The sequence below is a fragment of the Hemiscyllium ocellatum genome, chromosome 4 (genome assembly GCF_020745735.1).
Source record: "Hemiscyllium ocellatum isolate sHemOce1 chromosome 4, sHemOce1.pat.X.cur, whole genome shotgun sequence".
Lineage (NCBI taxonomy): Eukaryota > Metazoa > Chordata > Chondrichthyes > Orectolobiformes > Hemiscylliidae > Hemiscyllium > Hemiscyllium ocellatum.
The window spans coordinates 8,040,973-8,059,911 of record NC_083404.1 but is presented as its reverse complement, the minus strand read 5'-3'; the positions used below and the strand labels follow the sequence as shown (position 1 = coordinate 8,059,911).

General features: G+C 42.2%; 1 protein-coding gene across 1 annotated transcript in view; it reads right to left on the bottom strand.

The window, feature by feature from the left end:
- Positions 1-18,939, bottom strand: part of prex2 (phosphatidylinositol-3,4,5-trisphosphate-dependent Rac exchange factor 2) — a 358,894-nt gene that overhangs the window by 23,566 nt on the left and 316,389 nt on the right. Inside the window, exon 38 of the mRNA XM_060824113.1 lies at positions 14,970-15,072. Coding sequence (XP_060680096.1) covers positions 14,970-15,072 — 103 coding nt within the window. The remainder of the gene's footprint in view (positions 1-14,969; positions 15,073-18,939) is intronic.

The following is an 18,939-nucleotide window of genomic DNA, read 5'->3' as shown; positions in this document are numbered from 1 at the left end:
GCATGAGAGAATTCAAAACTAGGGGGGCATGTTTTTAAGGTGAGAGGAGAAAGATTTAAAAAGGACATGAGGGGCAACTTTTTTTACACAGAGAGTGTCTTGTGTGTGCAATGTACTGCTAGAGAAAATGGTGGATGTGGGTACAGTTACAATGTTTAAACGACATTTGGGTAAGTGTTTGAATAGAATGGTTTGGAGGGATATGGGCCGAACACAGGCAGGTGGGACCAGTTTAGTTTGGGAACATGGTTGGTATGGATGGACTGAAGTATCTGTTTCTGTGCGGTATGACTCAATGGCTTTATGAACCAAAAAGAACAGAAAAAAATTAAATTAATGGAGCGTGGTGCAACAGACATTCTGATCTGAGATTGTGGTATTTAATGTTGAATCTTGGAGGCTGTCTAAGTTCACCATGAAAAGATGAGGTGGTACTTCCAAACTTAGGTCCAGCTTCCTAGAAATGGTGTCAGAGATTGATGGTGGAGAGATCAGAGTGAAAATGGACTGAGAATTAAAATTACAGGTGAATGGAAGCTCAGGGTCGCATTTTCAAATTGACCAGAAGTCCTACTTGCTTCGATTTTATCCTTGCTTCAAATCTGATAACTTTCTTAACATTTTTCCAATTCTTTGGAAAGATGAATCGAAAATATTAACTCCACAGTTTCTGTGCTTTCTCCACAGATGCGGCTAGTCATACTGAATTAAAATTTTCTAACTTTTATTTCAGATTTCTAGTTTCCACAACATAATATTTTTGTGCAGGGAGAACCCTCATTTGCATAGGACTTTTCAGATTTTTGAAGGTCATTATAACAGGCGAATGGAAACGTGGCTTTGCATTTGATGCAAAAATTGGCAATTCCAACGACACAGAACTCAGAGTTCAAAACCCAAGCTGTGTGCAAATCCTGGTACAGCTGATGTGATTCTCTTGAAATATTTCCTCCTCAAGCTGAGGGAAGTTTCACTAAATTGATCCCTGGCAAGGGGAGTTTGACAAGAGGCTGGGTAAGTTGTGTCAATATGTTCTGAAGTTTCGAAGAATAAGAAGCAATCTGACTGAGACATTCAAGATTCTGAAGGGGCTCGCTAGGTCAGATTTTAAGAAATTGTTTCTGCTTGCTGGGAAATCTCAAACATGGGCACAGTCTTAGTCTAGTTCTGTAGGACTGAGCTAAGAGTAATTATAAGACCATAAGACCATAAGACATAGGAGTGGAAGTAAGACCATTCGGCCCATCGAGTCCACTCCGCCATTCAATCATGGCTGATGGGCATTTCAACTCCACTTACCAGCGTTCTCCCTGTAGCCCTTAATTCCTCGAGACAACAAGAATCTATCAATCTCTGCTTTGAAGACATTTAGCGTCCCGGCCTCCACTGCACTCCGTGGCAATGAATTCCACAGGCCCACCACTCTCTGGCTGAAGAAATGTCTCCGCATTTCTGTTCTGAATTGACCCCCTCTAATTCTAAGGCTGTGTCCATGGGTCCTAGTCTCCTCGCCTAATGGAAACAATTTCCTAGCGTCCACCCTTTCCAAGCCATGTATTATCTTGTACAAATTATAATGATTGAAAGATGGAATCTTTGTAAATACTCTGTTTGAAGGATTGTGGGAAGCTCCGTTGTTGAATGCATTTAAGGTTGGTTAGATAGACATTTGTGTCTCAGGGAATTAGGGGAGATTGGGACTGTTTGGAAGAGTAGAATTGAGTTTCACAATTAGCCATGATCGTACTAAATGGAAGAGCAGGGTCTTGAAGTGCAAGTCACCTTAACCAAGAGGACTTTTGACTTATTCTCTCATTAAATACAGAGACAGCTGGTGGTGAGGTTAAGCAGTGGGTAACCAGGTTGTAGAAGATGGAACCTTCATGGCGACCTCAGTCAGTGTAAGAATTAATCCCTCAACTTTAGCGGAGGACAAACCAGTAAATCAGCAGGCTCAATACGATCTCAGATTTCTCCAGTTTCCTCATTTCCCCTCCCCCCACCTTGTCTCAGTCGGTTCCCTCAACTCAGCACCGCCCTCCTAACCTGCAATCTTCTTCCTAACCTCTCCGCCCCCACCCCACTCCGGCCTATCAACCTCACCTTGACCTCCTTCCACCTATCACATCTCCATCGCCCCCTCCCCCAAGTCCCTCCTCCCTACCTTTTATCTTAGCCTGCCTGGCACCCTCTCCTCATTCCTGATGAAGGGCTTATGCCCGAAACGTCGAATTTCCTATTCCTTGGTTGCTGCCTGACCTGCTGTGCTTTAACCAGCAACACATTTTCAATACGATCTACACCTGCAGTTATTTCTTCTGTTCTTCAACACAACTTTGGATGTTCTCAAGAACATGTAAACCAAAATGGTTTTGTAAAAGGAAACTTTAACAATCCCAGCCTAAGAGTCAAGAACAATGATATAAAGTGACAAATACAGTATTAGGAGCAAAAATGACATCCAACTTTGAAAGGTCTGTTGGAAGTTGAGTTTTTACAACGCCTAAATATTAGCACATAACCAACAAGTAAAACTTATTGGAAAATACTTTTCAATGCAATCTCCAATATGATTTTGATTAGGTCTTTTAAAACAGAAGACTAAATGGACAATTACTGATTAACATTGAATTCAACTGCAATAGTTAATTTAGTTCAAATATACGGGTGTCATCATGAAATATTTTTGTTTTAACCTGATTTTTCACAAGTTTGCAAATTAAATATGCTATATATGGTAATATATTCAACATATAATCATGAGAATAGAAATTGAAATATTCATGACTTTATTACTTTTTCATCAAAAAATCTCCAAATTTTTCATTTCCTGGACATGGAAAGTTAATTTGAGTAACAAAATGATTTTTTAAAATGTATTCATTACAAAAGCAAGGCTTCATCTTGCCCTCCAGCAATGTATATTTCTGGAGCCTATACTTGGCACCATCTTTGCCTTTGGTTAATATTAAGTAATGAAAAGGGATTCTTAATTAAGTGTAATGTGTTAGAGTGACCTGCCATCAAACATTTTTCTAAAGATTATATACAAAGCACTCGAGGAAATGTAATCAATGTATCTGCAGTCATAATTAATTATCTGCAGCAAAGTATTCTTTGTAATAGTCGTAAATAGATCTTTATGGCATTAATAATCTTTGATAAAATTGAAAAACTGACAGGCCTATTCCTCTTCCATGCAAAATCATTAAATGTTCATGTCTAACTTGTAATAAAATAGATGTTTTCATGATCTTCTTGGCTGCCTTTGAGTACACACTATGAAATCAGCATGCTTTAAAGTACAATTTTTAACCCTTTTACAATATCCTCTGTTCATTGGTACACTGAACATTCTTTATCAGTATTTGTAATGTTTTTAGGCATGAGGAAATCATAGTCATCCAAACTGTTGATAAATTAGCTGATTAAGAGAATGATGCCAACTTAGCACAAGCTGAAACTCTGTGTAAAAGATCCAACCACACAGAGCCAAACACCATCTAGTAACACAAATTGTAGACCATTTTATTCAGATCAGGGGTAACAGTCTGGTTTGAAAAGATTAGAATGAGCAGTGCTCTGAAAGCTTGTGATTTCAAATAAACCTGTTGGAGCATAACCTGCTGGATTGTAACACTGACACCTCAACATCCTGATTAGAATCATCTCTGGTTTCAATTATCAACAAGGGTGGTATGGTGGCTCAGTGGTTAGCACTGAGAAACCTGGGTTCGATTCCACATTCGGGCGACTGTCTGTGAGGAGTTTACACATTCTTTGCGTGGGTTTCCTCTGGGTGCTCTGGTTTCCTCCCACAGTCCAACAATGTGCAGGTTAGGTGGATTGGCCAGATTAAATTGCCCATAGTGTACAGGGATGTGCAGGCTAGGTGGATTAGCCATGGAAAATACGGGAAATGAGTATGATGTCCTTCAGAGGGTTAGTGTGAATCTGATGGGCCAAATGGCCTCTTGCACTGCAAGAATTCTATAAGCTGTGATTTTAAATGAGTCTCCTCCATAACTGGATTGGAATTTGGTTTTCATTTGACCATAGTTGGTGTACATGCCAATTTGCTGATGACAAAATTGATTTGTTTTGTCATTGATAATAATTTATATTCATAATGCTAAATCATGACAAATTCTGAACTGTCTGCTTGAAGATCCAATAGAATATATCCAGAACAAAACATTAGGAACTGTAACTAAATCCATCTGTTAAATGTTCATTGTCAGCGCAATCATTTCTCTCTTTCCTACTTCTGTCAGAACTATTAAATAATTAATATCAGGACAGCTAGCTAAAATTTTCACATCCTATTTTGGTGTTATAGCCTTTTCAAAGCTACTATCTTTATGCCAAACTTAAGGCTTAGTTTAAATCCATAAATGTTTTACTACAACTATTTGTTATGATTAATTACCTCTATGCAAATAGTTTACTACAAACACAGAGTATTCAGAGATTACAGAAAACCATCCAGTCTTTGTATTACCATTGATTGCAGCATCTAGCTCAATCTGAGAGGATTTTGCAGGGTAGTGTTAGTATCCCTCCCTCTGGGCCAGGAGCCCCAGGTTCAGGTCCCACGTGCTTCAAAGGGTTGTCATAAGACGTCTGCACAGGTTGATGAGAAATGTCTTATCTATAACGCAAGTTGGCATATAAGACAACTGCAAGGGTTTCTCATAGATTCAGTAGCTTGACTCTACTTCTCAGCCATTACATATTCATCGTCTTCAGCAATTACTGGCTAGCATGCCCACCTTAGAAATTCCACGTCACTGGTCCTGGGTTCGGAGGGCCCTTGTGTGACTGATGAGCCTGATCCTCAAGCCACATCTCCAACCATACACTGAGCAGGTGTTTCCGGGAGGTGGACGTGGTCTGTGGTCTGGAGATCATTGGCATTCCATGCTCCGGTCTCTTTTCCACTTGCCGATTGGTATTCTCGAGAGTTGTGTCTCTTCACACAAGAGTTCCCTCTAATTCTTCTCAGTGAGGGCATCGATGTTGCAGTTCTTGGGCAAAGCCTTGAGGGATTCTTTGAAATAGTTCCTTTGTTCTGCTGTCATTCACGTGCCTTTTTCTTGATGAAGATGATTTGCTTTGGTAGTTGGAACTTGGCCACAGTCGTCAGCCTTAATTTCTTTGCTCAACAAAAATATGTTTTACTTGTTTCATAAGTGGGCACAAATCACCAAGCAGACAATATCAGTAACTGTGTCAGTGAGGCCTGTTCTGGAATACTGTGTCCAGTTCTGCTCACCCTGTTATAGGTTATATTTAACTGGAGAGGGCTCATAAAAGATTTACCAAGATGTTGCCTAGAATGGAGGGTTTGAGTTATAACAATTAGATTATCTACAGTGTGGAAACAGGCCATTCGGCCCAACAAGTCCATGCCCAACCCTTTGAAGAGTAACCCACCCAGACCCATTTCCTTCTAACTAACACTATGGGCAATTTAGCTTGGCCAATTCACCTGATCTGCACATCTTTGGCTTGTGGGAGGAAACCAGAGCAAATACACACAGACAGTGTGCAAACCCCACACAGACAGTCACCCAAGGCTGGAATTGAACTTGGGTCCTTGGTACTGTGAGACAGCAGTGTTAACCACTGAGCCACCATGCTGCCCAAAGAGAGACATCTTCTTTACACAGAAACTGGTTCGTGTGTGGAATGACCTTTCAGAGGAAGTGGTGGATGCAGGTCCAGTTACAATGTTTAAAAGACATTTGATTAAGTTAATGAATAGGAGAAAGTGAGGACTGCAGATGCTGGAGATCAGAACTGAAAATGTGTTGCTGGAAAAGCGCAGCAGGTCAGGCATCATATTGGGTGCTGCCTGACCTGCTGCACTTTTCCAGCAACACATTTTCAGCTAAGTTAATGAATAGGAAAGGTTTGGGGGGAAATGGGCCAAACACAGGCAGGTGGGACTAGTTTATTTTGGGAACCAGGGAGGCATGGACTGGTTGGACCTAGGGATCTGTTTCTACGTTGTATGACTCTATGAATGGCAGTTTAAGATATGCCCACAAGAATCAGACACTTCAGCTAAGAGAAATGACTCTGTTTGAAAAACAAGTGAAGTATGAAGATGCTTTCCAGTTAATGTTATAGGATTGCTAATTTATCAAATAACTAAGCTTTAGTGAAGAAAAATAGCTGTGATTTATTTGGAATAATTCAATAAGTTATTTGTAAATTGTTGAATGGTCTTATCTGACAAGTATACAGATGAAAGTATCCACCGAATGAAATGTGGGTTATATTATGAGTAAAGCATTTCCGAGTAATGCCTCACCCATAAGGAACATTTTGTTTCCCTAGCAGACCAGGCATACAAATTCTAAATTGCCTGTAATGTAATTATGGAAGAACTCATTGTCTTCGAGTTGGCTATGAGTGCAAAATAATTAATTACTAAGCTTAATAATTGGTCACTGGATGACAGGTTTCATGAATTTCTATTAGTCTATTTATTGAAGTTTTCCTGAAATTTCAATAAAAGAGCTAATGGCTTCACATTATTCCATTAAGAATGGATCTGGGTATTAAAAAAATCAATTGCTATATTCATTATCAAAAAATATAGAACAGAGAAAAGAGACAAGGGGTAAAATGTACTTACAGAAAGACAGTATGAGAAAAAAGGTCGCCAATGAATGCAGTGTAAGAGGGTTTAGGAGAGTGTAGAGAGCAGGGGTTACCATGGAACACTGTGCCTGAAAAATACTTCCAAGAAATTTTACACAGTTGCTCCTCCTATTCCTTCCACTTTCTCGGTGATCATTCCCAACACAATTGTTGCACAGAATTTAAAACGTAAATTTCCGAGGGGTAAACAGTTCCGGGAATTATCAAGAGCCCAGCAAATACACTGACATAAGATATTAGAATTCAAAAAGCAGCTTGTTTTTCACTAAATAAAGTCAGAATGACAAGGGTGACAATCACAAAATGTCAGATGGTCTTATTTAGTTAAAGAAAATAAAAGAGATCTAAAGGACAACTTTTTCACACAGAGAGTGGTACGTGAATGGAATGAGCTGCCAGTGGAAGTGGTGGAGGCTGATACAATTGCATAATTTAAAAGACATCTGGATGGGTATATGAATAGGAAGGGTTTGGAGGGATGTGGGTCGGCTGCTGGCAGGTGGGGACTAGATTGGGTTGGGATATCTGGTCGGCATGAAGGGTCTGTTTCCATGCTGTACATCTCTATGACTCAATGACTCTAATTGGAGACATGACATAACCTGCCATTATTGCAACAAAAGAGGTATGTCATTCAGATGGTTTCCATTTGGTAATTTGTGTTTCCACCTGGGAACACGCCGTGTCACCATGGAGATGTCCACCAGGTTTGTCATTATGCTTGTTTCGATGGGTGAGTACTGTAGGATGGGTGAGCTGATTCACCATAGTGCCAAGGTGTAGGTTAATCAACTAGGGGGAGGTGGGGGAGGGGGGAGCAAAAAGGAGTGCAGTGATAGGAAGGAGATAAGGATAGAGACTGGTCAGTGCAACCAAGAGAGTCAGATTGTGTTACCCACCCAGTGCCAGGATTCAGGACAGATGCTCAGGGGAAGACAGGAACTTGGAGTGGGAGGGGAAAGATCCTGTTGTAGTCCATGTAGATACCAACGACAAGGAAAGGAGTTCTCCTTACACAATATGAGAAGTGGGCACCAAATGGATGAGTGGAATCTTGAGGGTAATTCTGCCAGGTTCCAGTTGGCACATGGTCCATAAGATTAGTGAAATAAATATTGTGAAGCTCAAAAACTGGTGTAGGAAAAGTCAGTACTAGTTCATTGGTATCGCTATTGGGAAAAATGTAGAGGATGTACCATTGAGACAGTGTACAACTGAACTGTGTTGGGATCAGATTTCCAGCAAACTGTATAATTAATAAAGGACAGAGGGTTTTAAACTAACCAATGAAGAAGAGAGATCCAGGGTGGGTGGAAGTAGCAAATCAGAGGGTAAAGTTGAGTCAGATGGGAAAAATATTAAGATGAAGAACCAACATCAGAAAGGCACAGGGCAAGTTAACCCACAAATACACCAAAGGTCAAAACTCAGTGTTGAAAAGATAACAAAAAAATACAAAACTAAAGCTATCACTTCTGAATGTACATAGAATTCATAACAAAATAATCAAATTAATAGCATGAATTGAAGTACTAAATATAATGGGGGAACTGAACACCTTGAAAATGTTCTGTTAATCAGAATGAGCCAGCATCAATTCATGACAGGTAGCTCACATCTGATCAGCATCGCTGAATTTGTTTGAAGAGGTAATTAAGGTAACAGACAGAAAATGGTAATAGATATGGACTTCCAGAAGGCTTTCAATAAAGTCATAAGGAACAGACTGTTAAGATTAGATTAGATTCCCTACAAGGTGGAAACAGGCCCTACAGCCCAACTAGTCCACATCGACCCTCCGAAGAGTAACCCATCCAGACCGATTTCCCCCTAACTAATTCACCTAACACTACGGGCAATTTAGCATGGCCAATTCACCTAACCTGTACATCTTTGGACTGCGGGAGGAAACCGGAGCACCCAGAGAAAACCCACGCAGACACAGGGAGAATGTGCAAACTCCACACAGTCACCGAATCGAACCCGAGTCCCTGGCACTGTGAGGCAGCAGTGCTAACCACTAAGCTAGAAGCTTATGGAATTGAGGGCAAATTACTGACATGGCTGAGAAACTGGTTGAGTGATAGGTGACTGAAAGTAGGGATAATGAATAGGCGAGTCAAAAATGAGGTCTGCAGATGCTGGAGATCACAGCTGCAAATGTGTTGCTGGTCAAAGCACAGCAGGCCAGGCAGCATCTCAGGAATAGAGAATTCTATTCCTGAGATGCTGCCTGGCCTGCTGTGCTTTGACCAGCAACACATTTGCAGCAATAATGAATAGGCACTCACATTGCCAGGATGTGACCAGTGGGTGTCCCACAAGGATCTAGGATGGTCAGGTGTATAGATCTTTAAAATGGTACAAACAGGTGCAGAAAATAGTCAATAACGCTAATGGAATGTTGACCATTATATCTAAAGGGCTGGAGTAACAAGAATGCAAATGTTATGCTGCAGTTGTATAAAACCCTGGTTAGACCCCCCTTGGTGTACCGACAGTAGATCTGGGCACCACACATTAGGAAGGGTAGATTGATCTTGGAGGGAGTACAATGTAGGCTTACAAGAATGATACTGGACTTCAGGGGTTAAGTTATGTGGACAGATTATATAAATTAGACCTGTTTTCTGAAGATTGAAGGGTGATCTCCACGGAGCCTTCAAGATATTAACTGGAAAAGACAGGGTAGATAAAGATAAACTATTCCCATTGGTTAGGGATTCTTGAACTAGGGGGCATAGTCTGAGAATTAAGGCCAGGCCATTCAGAAAAGAAGTTAAGAAGCACTTTTACACACAAAGGGTGGTCGATGTTCGATGGAACTTTCTTCCTTCGAAGACAGTGGATGTAGGATTAGTTGTTAACTTTAGATATGAGATAGATGAATTTTTGTTAAGCAAAGTTATTCAGGGATATGGACCAATGCCAGATGTATGGAGTTCACAGAATCACTTCAGTCTGGAAGGAGACCATTCGGCCCATCTGATCCACACTGACCCTCTGAAGAGGGTCTCATCCAGACCCATTCCAAAGCCCTGCATTTCTTGTGGCCAATCTGCCTAAACTACACATCCCTGGTCACTATGGGCAACTTAGCACGGCCAATCCACCTAACCTGCACATCTTTGCACTGTGGGAGGAAACCCACTCAGTCACTGAGAGAAGGTGCAAACTCCACACAGACATTTTATTTTAAGATTAGATTCCCTACAGATTGGAAACAGGCCCTTCAGCTCAACAAGTTCACACCGACCCTCTGAAGAGTAACCCAACCTGACTCATTTCCCTATATTTACCCCTGACTAATACACCTAACACTATGGGTAATTTAGCATGGCCAATTCACCTAATCTGCACATCTTTGGATTGTGGGAGGAAACCAGAGCACCCAGAGGAAATCCACGCAGACACGGGGAGAATGTGCAAACTCCACACAGACAGTCGGCCCGAGGCTGGAATTGAACCACTGAGCCACCATGTCATGAGCTCATTAAATAGTGGGACTGGCTCAAGGGGCTGAATGGCCTACTCCTGTTCTTACGTTCTTATGATCTGATAGCCATTACTGAGACACAGCTGAACGGTGGTAGGGCTCCTGAATATTGAAGGGTATATGTCACTGAACAAGGACAGGAAGCTAGGTAAAGGTGAAGAGGTAGCACAGTTAATTAGGGATCGTATTGATGAGGTAGAGAGCACCCTGGTTCAGGAGATCAGGATGTAGAATTACTCTGGATGGAGATAAGGAATAGGAGGAACAGCCGTCAATAGGCTCCTTAACAGTAACCACAATGCAGGACAAAGTGTGTGATGGTGGATTACACAGCGTAATTTCGAAAAGAGGGAAAATCAGGATCATTTCTGCAAAAGCCCCGAAGCATGACTGGTGCATCATCATTTGTGATAGAAACCAGTTCCTCAATTGGAATGGTTTTCTCAAGTCTTTTGAATGCATTGTAGATCCCCTCACCCCGTTCTCCCTTTAAGGGGCAAAAAGGTGAGCAGATTTCTTCAGTTATTATCTCCGTAAAACCCATGTGCACAATAACAATCAGCAGGGCTGTGTTGGTCATGTCGATGGATTATTTTAGTTACAGTGAGAAGCATTATACTCCTTCAGGTCCTGCTGCAGTAACTGAAAGACATCTTTGGAGAAAGATTCACATTGCTGTTATTATTTCTTCTCTGTTCTTAAAGTCTTTGAATACATGGCTACTGAATACATTGCTTCTTAAATTACCTCACCATTTGTGACTGATTTCTTGCATTTTACCAGGAGATGGTGAATGTGAAACAATGTTTCTTGGCTGGTTTAGAACAAAGTGACTGATCACTTTTCCAAATGGCCTGGAGCTCGTCAACTCGCTTTACCTGAAGCTTGTTGTTCAGGGGAAAACCACCGTTGAATTGACCGTGAATTGTTGCGTGCTGCCATTCCAAATTTCCCTTTTAACTTATCGATATCCTTTGTAGCATACATGGAAACAGTTGCGAACAGAAATTCGTTCGCCCATTCCGTGTGGAAGTTGTAGATTTTTGGTTTCTTTTCAGATGCTCCAGATCCATCATTCATCATTATTGCCTCTCCTTGTAGTTTGCCATGTCACTCTGCTGTTGGTCACACCGCAGGTATGTCTCTGCATCAGTGCCTCTGCAAGGTGCAGGTACAAGAGGCTGAGGGGTGAGCTTATAGAGATTTATAAAATCATGTAAACCTCTATAGGTTTATGTACAATAGGATAAATAGACAAAGTCTTTTCCCTGGGGTGGGGGAGTCCAGAAGTAGAGGTCATTGGTTCAGGGCGAGAGGGGAAAGATATAAAAGGGACCTAAGGGGCAACTTTTTCACGCAGAGGGTGATACGTGTATGGAATGAGCTGCCAGAGGAAGTGGTGGAGGCTGGTACAATTGCAACTTTTAAAAGGCATTTGGATGAGTATATGAATAGGAAGGTTTAGAGAGATCTGGGCCACGTGCTGGTAAATGGGACGAGATGAGGTTAGGATATCTGGTTGGCATGGAGGAGTTGGACCAAAGGGTCTGTTTCCGTGCTGTAAATCTCTATGACTTTGTGACCCAAAGACATCACTTCTTTGGCTGCAAATTGTTCAGTCAGCTTGTGTTGCTCTGATGTTGGATACAGGATATGGCAGCATTTCCCATGATGTTTCTTCATGCTGTGCAAGCCTAAAAGATAAAGTCACTGTAGTCCTTCCAGAGCATAGGGTTGCTCTCTCACCAGAGAGAGAGAGTGAGAGAGATGACTGGTGGCGGTTTAACCCAAGGGTCACCATGTCTCAGGTGAGGGGAGAGGGTAAGAAAGCGAAGTCTTTCTTCATTGTAATCTGATCCAGTGCAGGAATTGAGCTCAGGCTGTTGGTAACATGTCTCATTGCTAACCAGCTGTCCAGCTAAGGATGAAGGGCTTTTGCCCGAAACGTCGATTTTCCTGCTCCTCGGATGCTGCCTGACCTGCTGTGCTTTCCCAGCACCACTCTAATCTACACTCTGGTTTCCAGCATCTGCAGCCCTTGTTTTTACCTAGCTGTCCAGCTAACTCATCCCTTCCCCTCCCCACCACTCCGCCATGAGAAAGAACTGCAGAAAAAAAAAACATTGGGTCTACATTGGATGGACAGAGAAACAGGATGAGCTGAGCTGTGAATCCACACGGACATGATGGACTGAGCAACCTGCTAATATACTGTCCTCATGTATTAATCCCTGGTATATTTCTTGTTCAGTTTTTTGCATCAAAACTTACATTATCCTGCAGCAATAGCCTTTCTGTACCAATCTGAACCATGATGCAACAGGCTGTAAAGTCCATGAAGACCGCACAGATTTCTCCAGCCACGTGGTTTCTGGATGTGGACACTTTGCAGTAGCACAATGACCAATGTGAGTGGAGTCATTTGGGAGAAAGTGAGGATTGCAGATGCTGCAGATCAGAGTTGAGAGTGTGGTGCTGGAAAAACGCAGCAGGTCAGGCAGCATCTAGGGAGCAGGAGAATCGACGTTTCGGGCAGAAGCCCTTCATCAGGAATGAAGCTTGTGGGCCAGAGGTTTGAGAGATAAATGGGAGGGGTGTGGGGGCAGAGGGAGGAAGAGAGCTGAGAATGTGATAGGTAGAAAAAGGTGGGGAACGAAGTGATAGGCTGGAGAAGAAGGTGGAGTGGATAGATGGAAAAGGTGATGGACAGGTCAAGAGGGCGGTGCCAAGTTGGAAGCTTGGGACTGGGATAAGGTGGGAGGAGGGGAAATGGGGAAACAAGTGAGATCCATATTAATGCCGTGTGGTTGCAGGGTCCCAAGGTGGAAGATGAGGTATTCTTGCTTCATGCATCGTGTAGTTAGGGTTGGCGGTGGAGGAGACCCAGGACCTGCATGTCCATGGAGTGGGAGGGGGAGTTGAAGTGTTCAGCCAAAGGAGGGTGGAGTTGGTTGGTGCGGGTGTCCTAGAGATGTTCTCTAAAACGATCCACAAGTTGGCTTCCTGTCTCCCCAATGTAGAAGAGACCACATCAGGTGCAATGGACACAGTAGATGACATTGGTGGAGATGCAAGTAAATTTCTGTCAGAAGTGGACCTTGATGAAGGTGAGGTGGAAGGTGTGGGCACAATTTTTGCACTTCCTGCGTTGGCAGGGGAAGGAGCTGGGAGTGGGATGTGGGCTGGTGGGAGGCGTGGATCTGATGAGGAACTTGCGGATGGAATGGTCTCTCCAGAATGCTGATAGGGGTGGGGTGGGAAATATATCCCTCACGGTGAGGTCTGTTTTCTGCTCCACCCTCTTCTCTGACCTATTACCTTCTCCCCACCTTCATCTACCTATTGCATTCCCAGCTACCTTTGACCCAGCCCCACCTCACTCCCATTTACCTCTCAGCCCCCCAGCCCACAAGCCTCATTCCTGATGAAGGGCTTATGCCAGAAACGTCGACTCTCCTGCACCTCAGATGCTGCCTGACCTGCTGTGCTTTTTCAGCACCGCACTCTTGAATGTGGTCATATAGTCAGACGGATTGTCAGTCCTTATCTACATGTTGGAGACCACATTGTTCAAGAAAAATTGGACAGCCACTTTGTTAACAGCTAAAGAAAGGACTGCCAGGAATTCTTGTAACTTGGAGAATAACTGGGGCTTCGAAGAGGAATTAGAATCAATTCCAGAGAACTGTGATAGACACAGGGAAAAAGTGGACTGACTTTCAAGACTCTAAGATGAGATAACTCTTGAAAGGGAATTGAGTTCATAGCACAAGTCTTTATAAAATAATGATATATTTCAGAGATGGACTTGTTTAATTTCTCTCCGTGTTGACAATAAAGCTTTGTTTAAAAAAACCTGAAGTCTCGTGCTATAGTTCTATTCATTAATTGTTGGGTGTTCAGATATTTTCTTTAAATGTTGATTATCCATAACAGGGTTGTAACAATCTGTTTTTCCACACCAATGCAAACTTTTGCTTTCACAACAACTGGACGTTAATTTTGCCGGGAGAATTGTAGCCTTTTCAGAGGCATTGATACGACAGGCAGCAAATCCCAGGGCAATAACAAGTGTTTCAAACTGGCCCTCTGGGTAAAAGCATAAAAAATTATAAAAAGGCCCACCAAAGCAACATTGTAGGATCATCAACACTAGTTTCATGCACCTAAAACATACATTGCTTTAAGCAATATATACGACTATTTGAAAGCTTCAGAGCTAATTTGGTATGTGTAGCGCAGAAGTGTGAAACTATATGACAAATGGTGCTATAGTAAACAGAGCCCAATCAGAACCCATAAGGGAGCTGAGCTGGTGAGTCTGTAGCTTTATATTAGATTCCCTACAGCATGGAAACAGGCCATTCAGCCCAACAAGTCCACACCAACCCTCTGAAGAGTAACCCACCCAGACCCATTCCCCATGTTTACCCCTGACTAATGCACCAAACATTATGGGCAATTTAGCATGGCCAATTCACCTGACCTGCACATCTTTAGATTGTAGAGGGAAACCCACGCAGACACAGGGAGAACGTGCAAACTCCACGTCGCCTGAGGCGGGAATCGAACCCAGATCCCCTGGCACTGTGAGGCAACAGTGCTAACCACTGAGCCACCATGCTGCCCCTCACCATGGAACCTTACATGAAACAAGCTAAAAAGAAACTACTCAGATTCTTCAAACTTATTAGGATGAACCATTACATTTTACCGGAAGGGATGAGGGATCTGCCAATACTATGTACAAGTTTTAAATATAAAGTGTCTTGAAAAACATGACATTTTTCATTCAGTTTACCTGTTTCCTCATCATGTCAGTCGCCTGCATTATGTACCGTGGGGGTAAGCCATGGCTTCTTGCAAGAACAGTAGCTTGTTCTGAAGTGACACTGAGAGTACAACTGGAAGAGAAGGGAGATATTAGGTCAAAGGTTCATTTAATGCATTTTTCAGACAATTAGTTAGAAATATTTTTGCAATATTAGCAAACTGTAGTTCTTCAGAAACACTAGATTGCAATCTTAATTTGGAATCTAGAGTTTTTCCAATTTTAAAATAATTTCTTTGCCAAGCTGAAATGACAATAATTGTGGCGTGTATGTTCACGTTCAACAGGAAGAGTGTCAAATATTTAGTTGAACTGACTTGAATGTCCGTTGCATTTAGCAAACATGTATTTAGCAGCAAGTAGGATAAATGGAGAGTATAGTTTAGATTTTCCTTTGAAATGACAATGAAGCTTTGTTGGTCACCATTGAATAAGAGTAAATCAGACAGAAAACTCCAAACTCATTTGCCATTATATATGGACAGCAGGAAGTTGCTGCCCAAGATGTCTGCTTCTTCAGAAGCTGATTATGACAGTACCTCAATCCAGAACTCATCATTTAAATATCTGTGGAGTTTAAAGTTATGTTTTTACCCCAAAAGTGAACAATTGAGTATTAAACACATCAGAGAAAGAAGTATAAGCAATTTTCTCTGTAATGCGACACCATCTTGACTCGTGTGAAATAATCTCTCTGGTATTGAAAATTAACATTTATAAATGCAAAATATAAGTCCTTCAATTAAAATTATTATTGAAAGCTTAAAAACTAACAAATTCTTGACTAACATTTATTTTTAACTTTGACTGTATTTCTCTGCCTTAAATTCCATCTTCTTTACCTCCTGCTTCGCATTAAACACAGGTTTTGGCATTGAATTAAATACGGAGTTCTAATTTATAACTCAGCAAGACCAAAATTCAACAGTCTCCAGAAATGCTGCAATAACTGTGTGTGCGTGACTAACTTCTGCCTGTTGACTTTGAATTGATACGCTTAATAACTTTGAACTGCTTGCTGATGGGCACCATCGCTGCAAGCAGGCAGTGATTGGACAGCTCAGCGTGGGGCCTGAGTTTGTGCTAAGCTAAACGGTGATCTTTAAAGGGGAAGTAAGTGCTGGCACAGTTTGTGGAAGCAATGACCGAGTGGCTCAGTGGGGAGCACTGCTGCCTGACAGCACCAGGGACCCCGCTTCGATTGTCTGTGTGGGTTTCCTCCAGGTTTTCTCCCACAGCTCAAAGACGTGCAGGTTAGATGGATTGGCCATGCTAAATTGTCTCCAGGCCTGTGCAGGGTAGGTGGGTCAATCATGGGAATTGCAGGGCTCAAAGGATGGGGTGGGTCTGGGTGGGATGTCTTTGGAGAATCAATTACGGGCTGAAGGGCCTGCTTCCATACTGTAGGGAATCCATGGGAGTCTGTGTGGGAAGAGGAGTGAATTATGGTACAACAGTGGAAAGAGAACATGGTCCAAGGTACTCTGAAACTTCATTGGATGTCTTGCTGGAAGGGATGTGATTCGTTCACAGGAATCCAGGACACCTCTCAAACAAACTTGGCCAAGGCAATATGTCACAGTCAAAGCCAAGAGTTAGCCTTGACAACTGGATGGAATATCAGAATAACGTCCAATGACCTCACTCCATTGTCACGATCAGTGAATGATTGTTATGAGAGGCACTACAGAGATAAAGGGCATGATTGTGAGACTGTACAGCTGACAGACACATTGAATTAATTGACAATTCTGCCCATATTTTGGACCAACCCAAAGATTACAGCTTTGAAGCATTTTTAGATAGGTAAGGCAATGATGAAGCAATCTATATGGGCAGACAGAGTTTCCAGGCTGTCTGCTTTAGAGCCTTTGGCATGGCAAAACAATTCAACCAATCATGGTAAGCTAAGCAGGAAATTCTTAGGAACACTCCCAGAAAATGCCCACCTTTCCACAACATTTTCAAGGAAACAAAGTGACAAAGAAGGAAACCCAAAGTCAGAACTGATGGCTCAAGACCAAAGCAAGACACAGCGAGACACAAATTTACCACAGTGATTCTTCCCAATTTTTATAGATGCACCAATAGAAAGCATTCTATCTGGATACATCATGGCTTAGTATGCCAACTGCTCTGCCCAGGACTGTAAGAAACTACAGAGAGTTGTGAACACAGCCCAGTCCATCACAGCAGCCAACCTTTCATCCATTAACTCCATCTCTACTTTTCACTGACTGGGGAAGGCAGCCAACATCATCAAAGACAACTCCCACCCTGGCTATAATCTCTTCCAACCTCTTCCATTGGGCAGAAGATACAACGGACGAACAGGTCCATCCCCACTGTTATTAGACTTCTGAATGGATTTATCAAATTTTAAAGTTAATGTTGATCTTGCTCTCTGTGCACATTGTATGGTAAGATCTGCCTGTACAGCACACAAAACTAAACTTTTCACACTACCTACGTACACCGGACAATAATAAATCAAATCAAATACATAATGAAACAGAGACTGCAAATGCCAGAAACCGAAAACAATAACTGAAATTGTTGGAGAAACTCAGCAGGTCTGACAGCATCTGTTCAGAAGAACTGATCTGAAGAAAAGGTGTTGAACTCAAAACGTTAGCTCTCCAGTGCGGGCCACAAGACAGGCACAGCACTCAAACATGGAAATATCACAACAACAAATGAGCAGCCACACTGCAAGGTTGAATGCTCCATATAAACCAGACCATTCATACATCCCATGAGCAGGTGTTTCAGACAGTCAACTGCAGAATATATTGGTCCCATCTGAACCTTTCACCACCACCCAGACTGCATGTCCTCAAAAGCAGGGTAAGCATATGCTGTGGTCAAAATTCGATGCGTCTATGACTGATAACATCCTCCCACCTCGTGAATTAAAACGCATATAGCTGTAGATGGAACAAACGATGGCCTTCAATGACATGGAGATTCTTCATCCCTGGAAACCATAACATCTGAATGTTGCTGTAACACATCACCATACTGACACCACGGGAACAGCAATCGCAAGCCTATTAAAACACAGCTACTATCACTATCCTTAACATCGGAAAGACAATGGGTCTCCAACAACCACTTTGTCTCTTCTTGACCTGACCTCATATTGTTCTACCCAGATAGGCCTTGACAGGATTGGAGGTTTCAAATGGCAATGCAGTAAAACACATATGTGTAGGTGTTATTCCGAACTTCAGTCATCCACATAAACAGAGCTCTCTTAACCAGAATAAGCTGGATAAAATGGATAAGATGGAAACAGTGGTTATAATATGAAAGTCCACAATATATCCTGGAAAAACATTTGAGGCGATCATTCACATAATCACCAAATTATCCCAGGTATAGTGGCATGCTGGAACCTATGTTACATTCTGTAAGCTCATTTATTATGAAACGTCAGTTAACTTAACAAGATTTCCACATCTCAACTCAGGGCAACACTGTTCAGGGCAATGAGCAGAATTAATGTTTGTCAGGTAAGAGCAAACAACCATTTTCTGGTACTTTCAGGAGTACAAGATTTTCATTGAACAATGGGGGAAGGGGAAGAATTCTGCAGAAACACAGAAACCCATCTCCGGACAGAAAGCAGAGACAATGTTTCAAGTCCAATGCCACTTCTTCAGAATGGGCAAAAGTGAGGACTGCAGATGCTGCTGGAAAAGCACATTCCTGATGAAGAGCTTTTGCCCAAAGTGTTGATTTTCCTGCTCCTCGGATGCTGCCTGACCTACTGTGCTATTCCAACACCACTCTGACCCTCACTTCTTCAGAATGGACTGGCATGCCATCTAGCTTTAAATATAAGGTGTTCAGCAAGGTTCCCCATGGGAGACTGATTAGCAAGGTTAGATCTCATGGATTACAGGAAGAACCAGCCATTTGGATACAGAATTGGCTC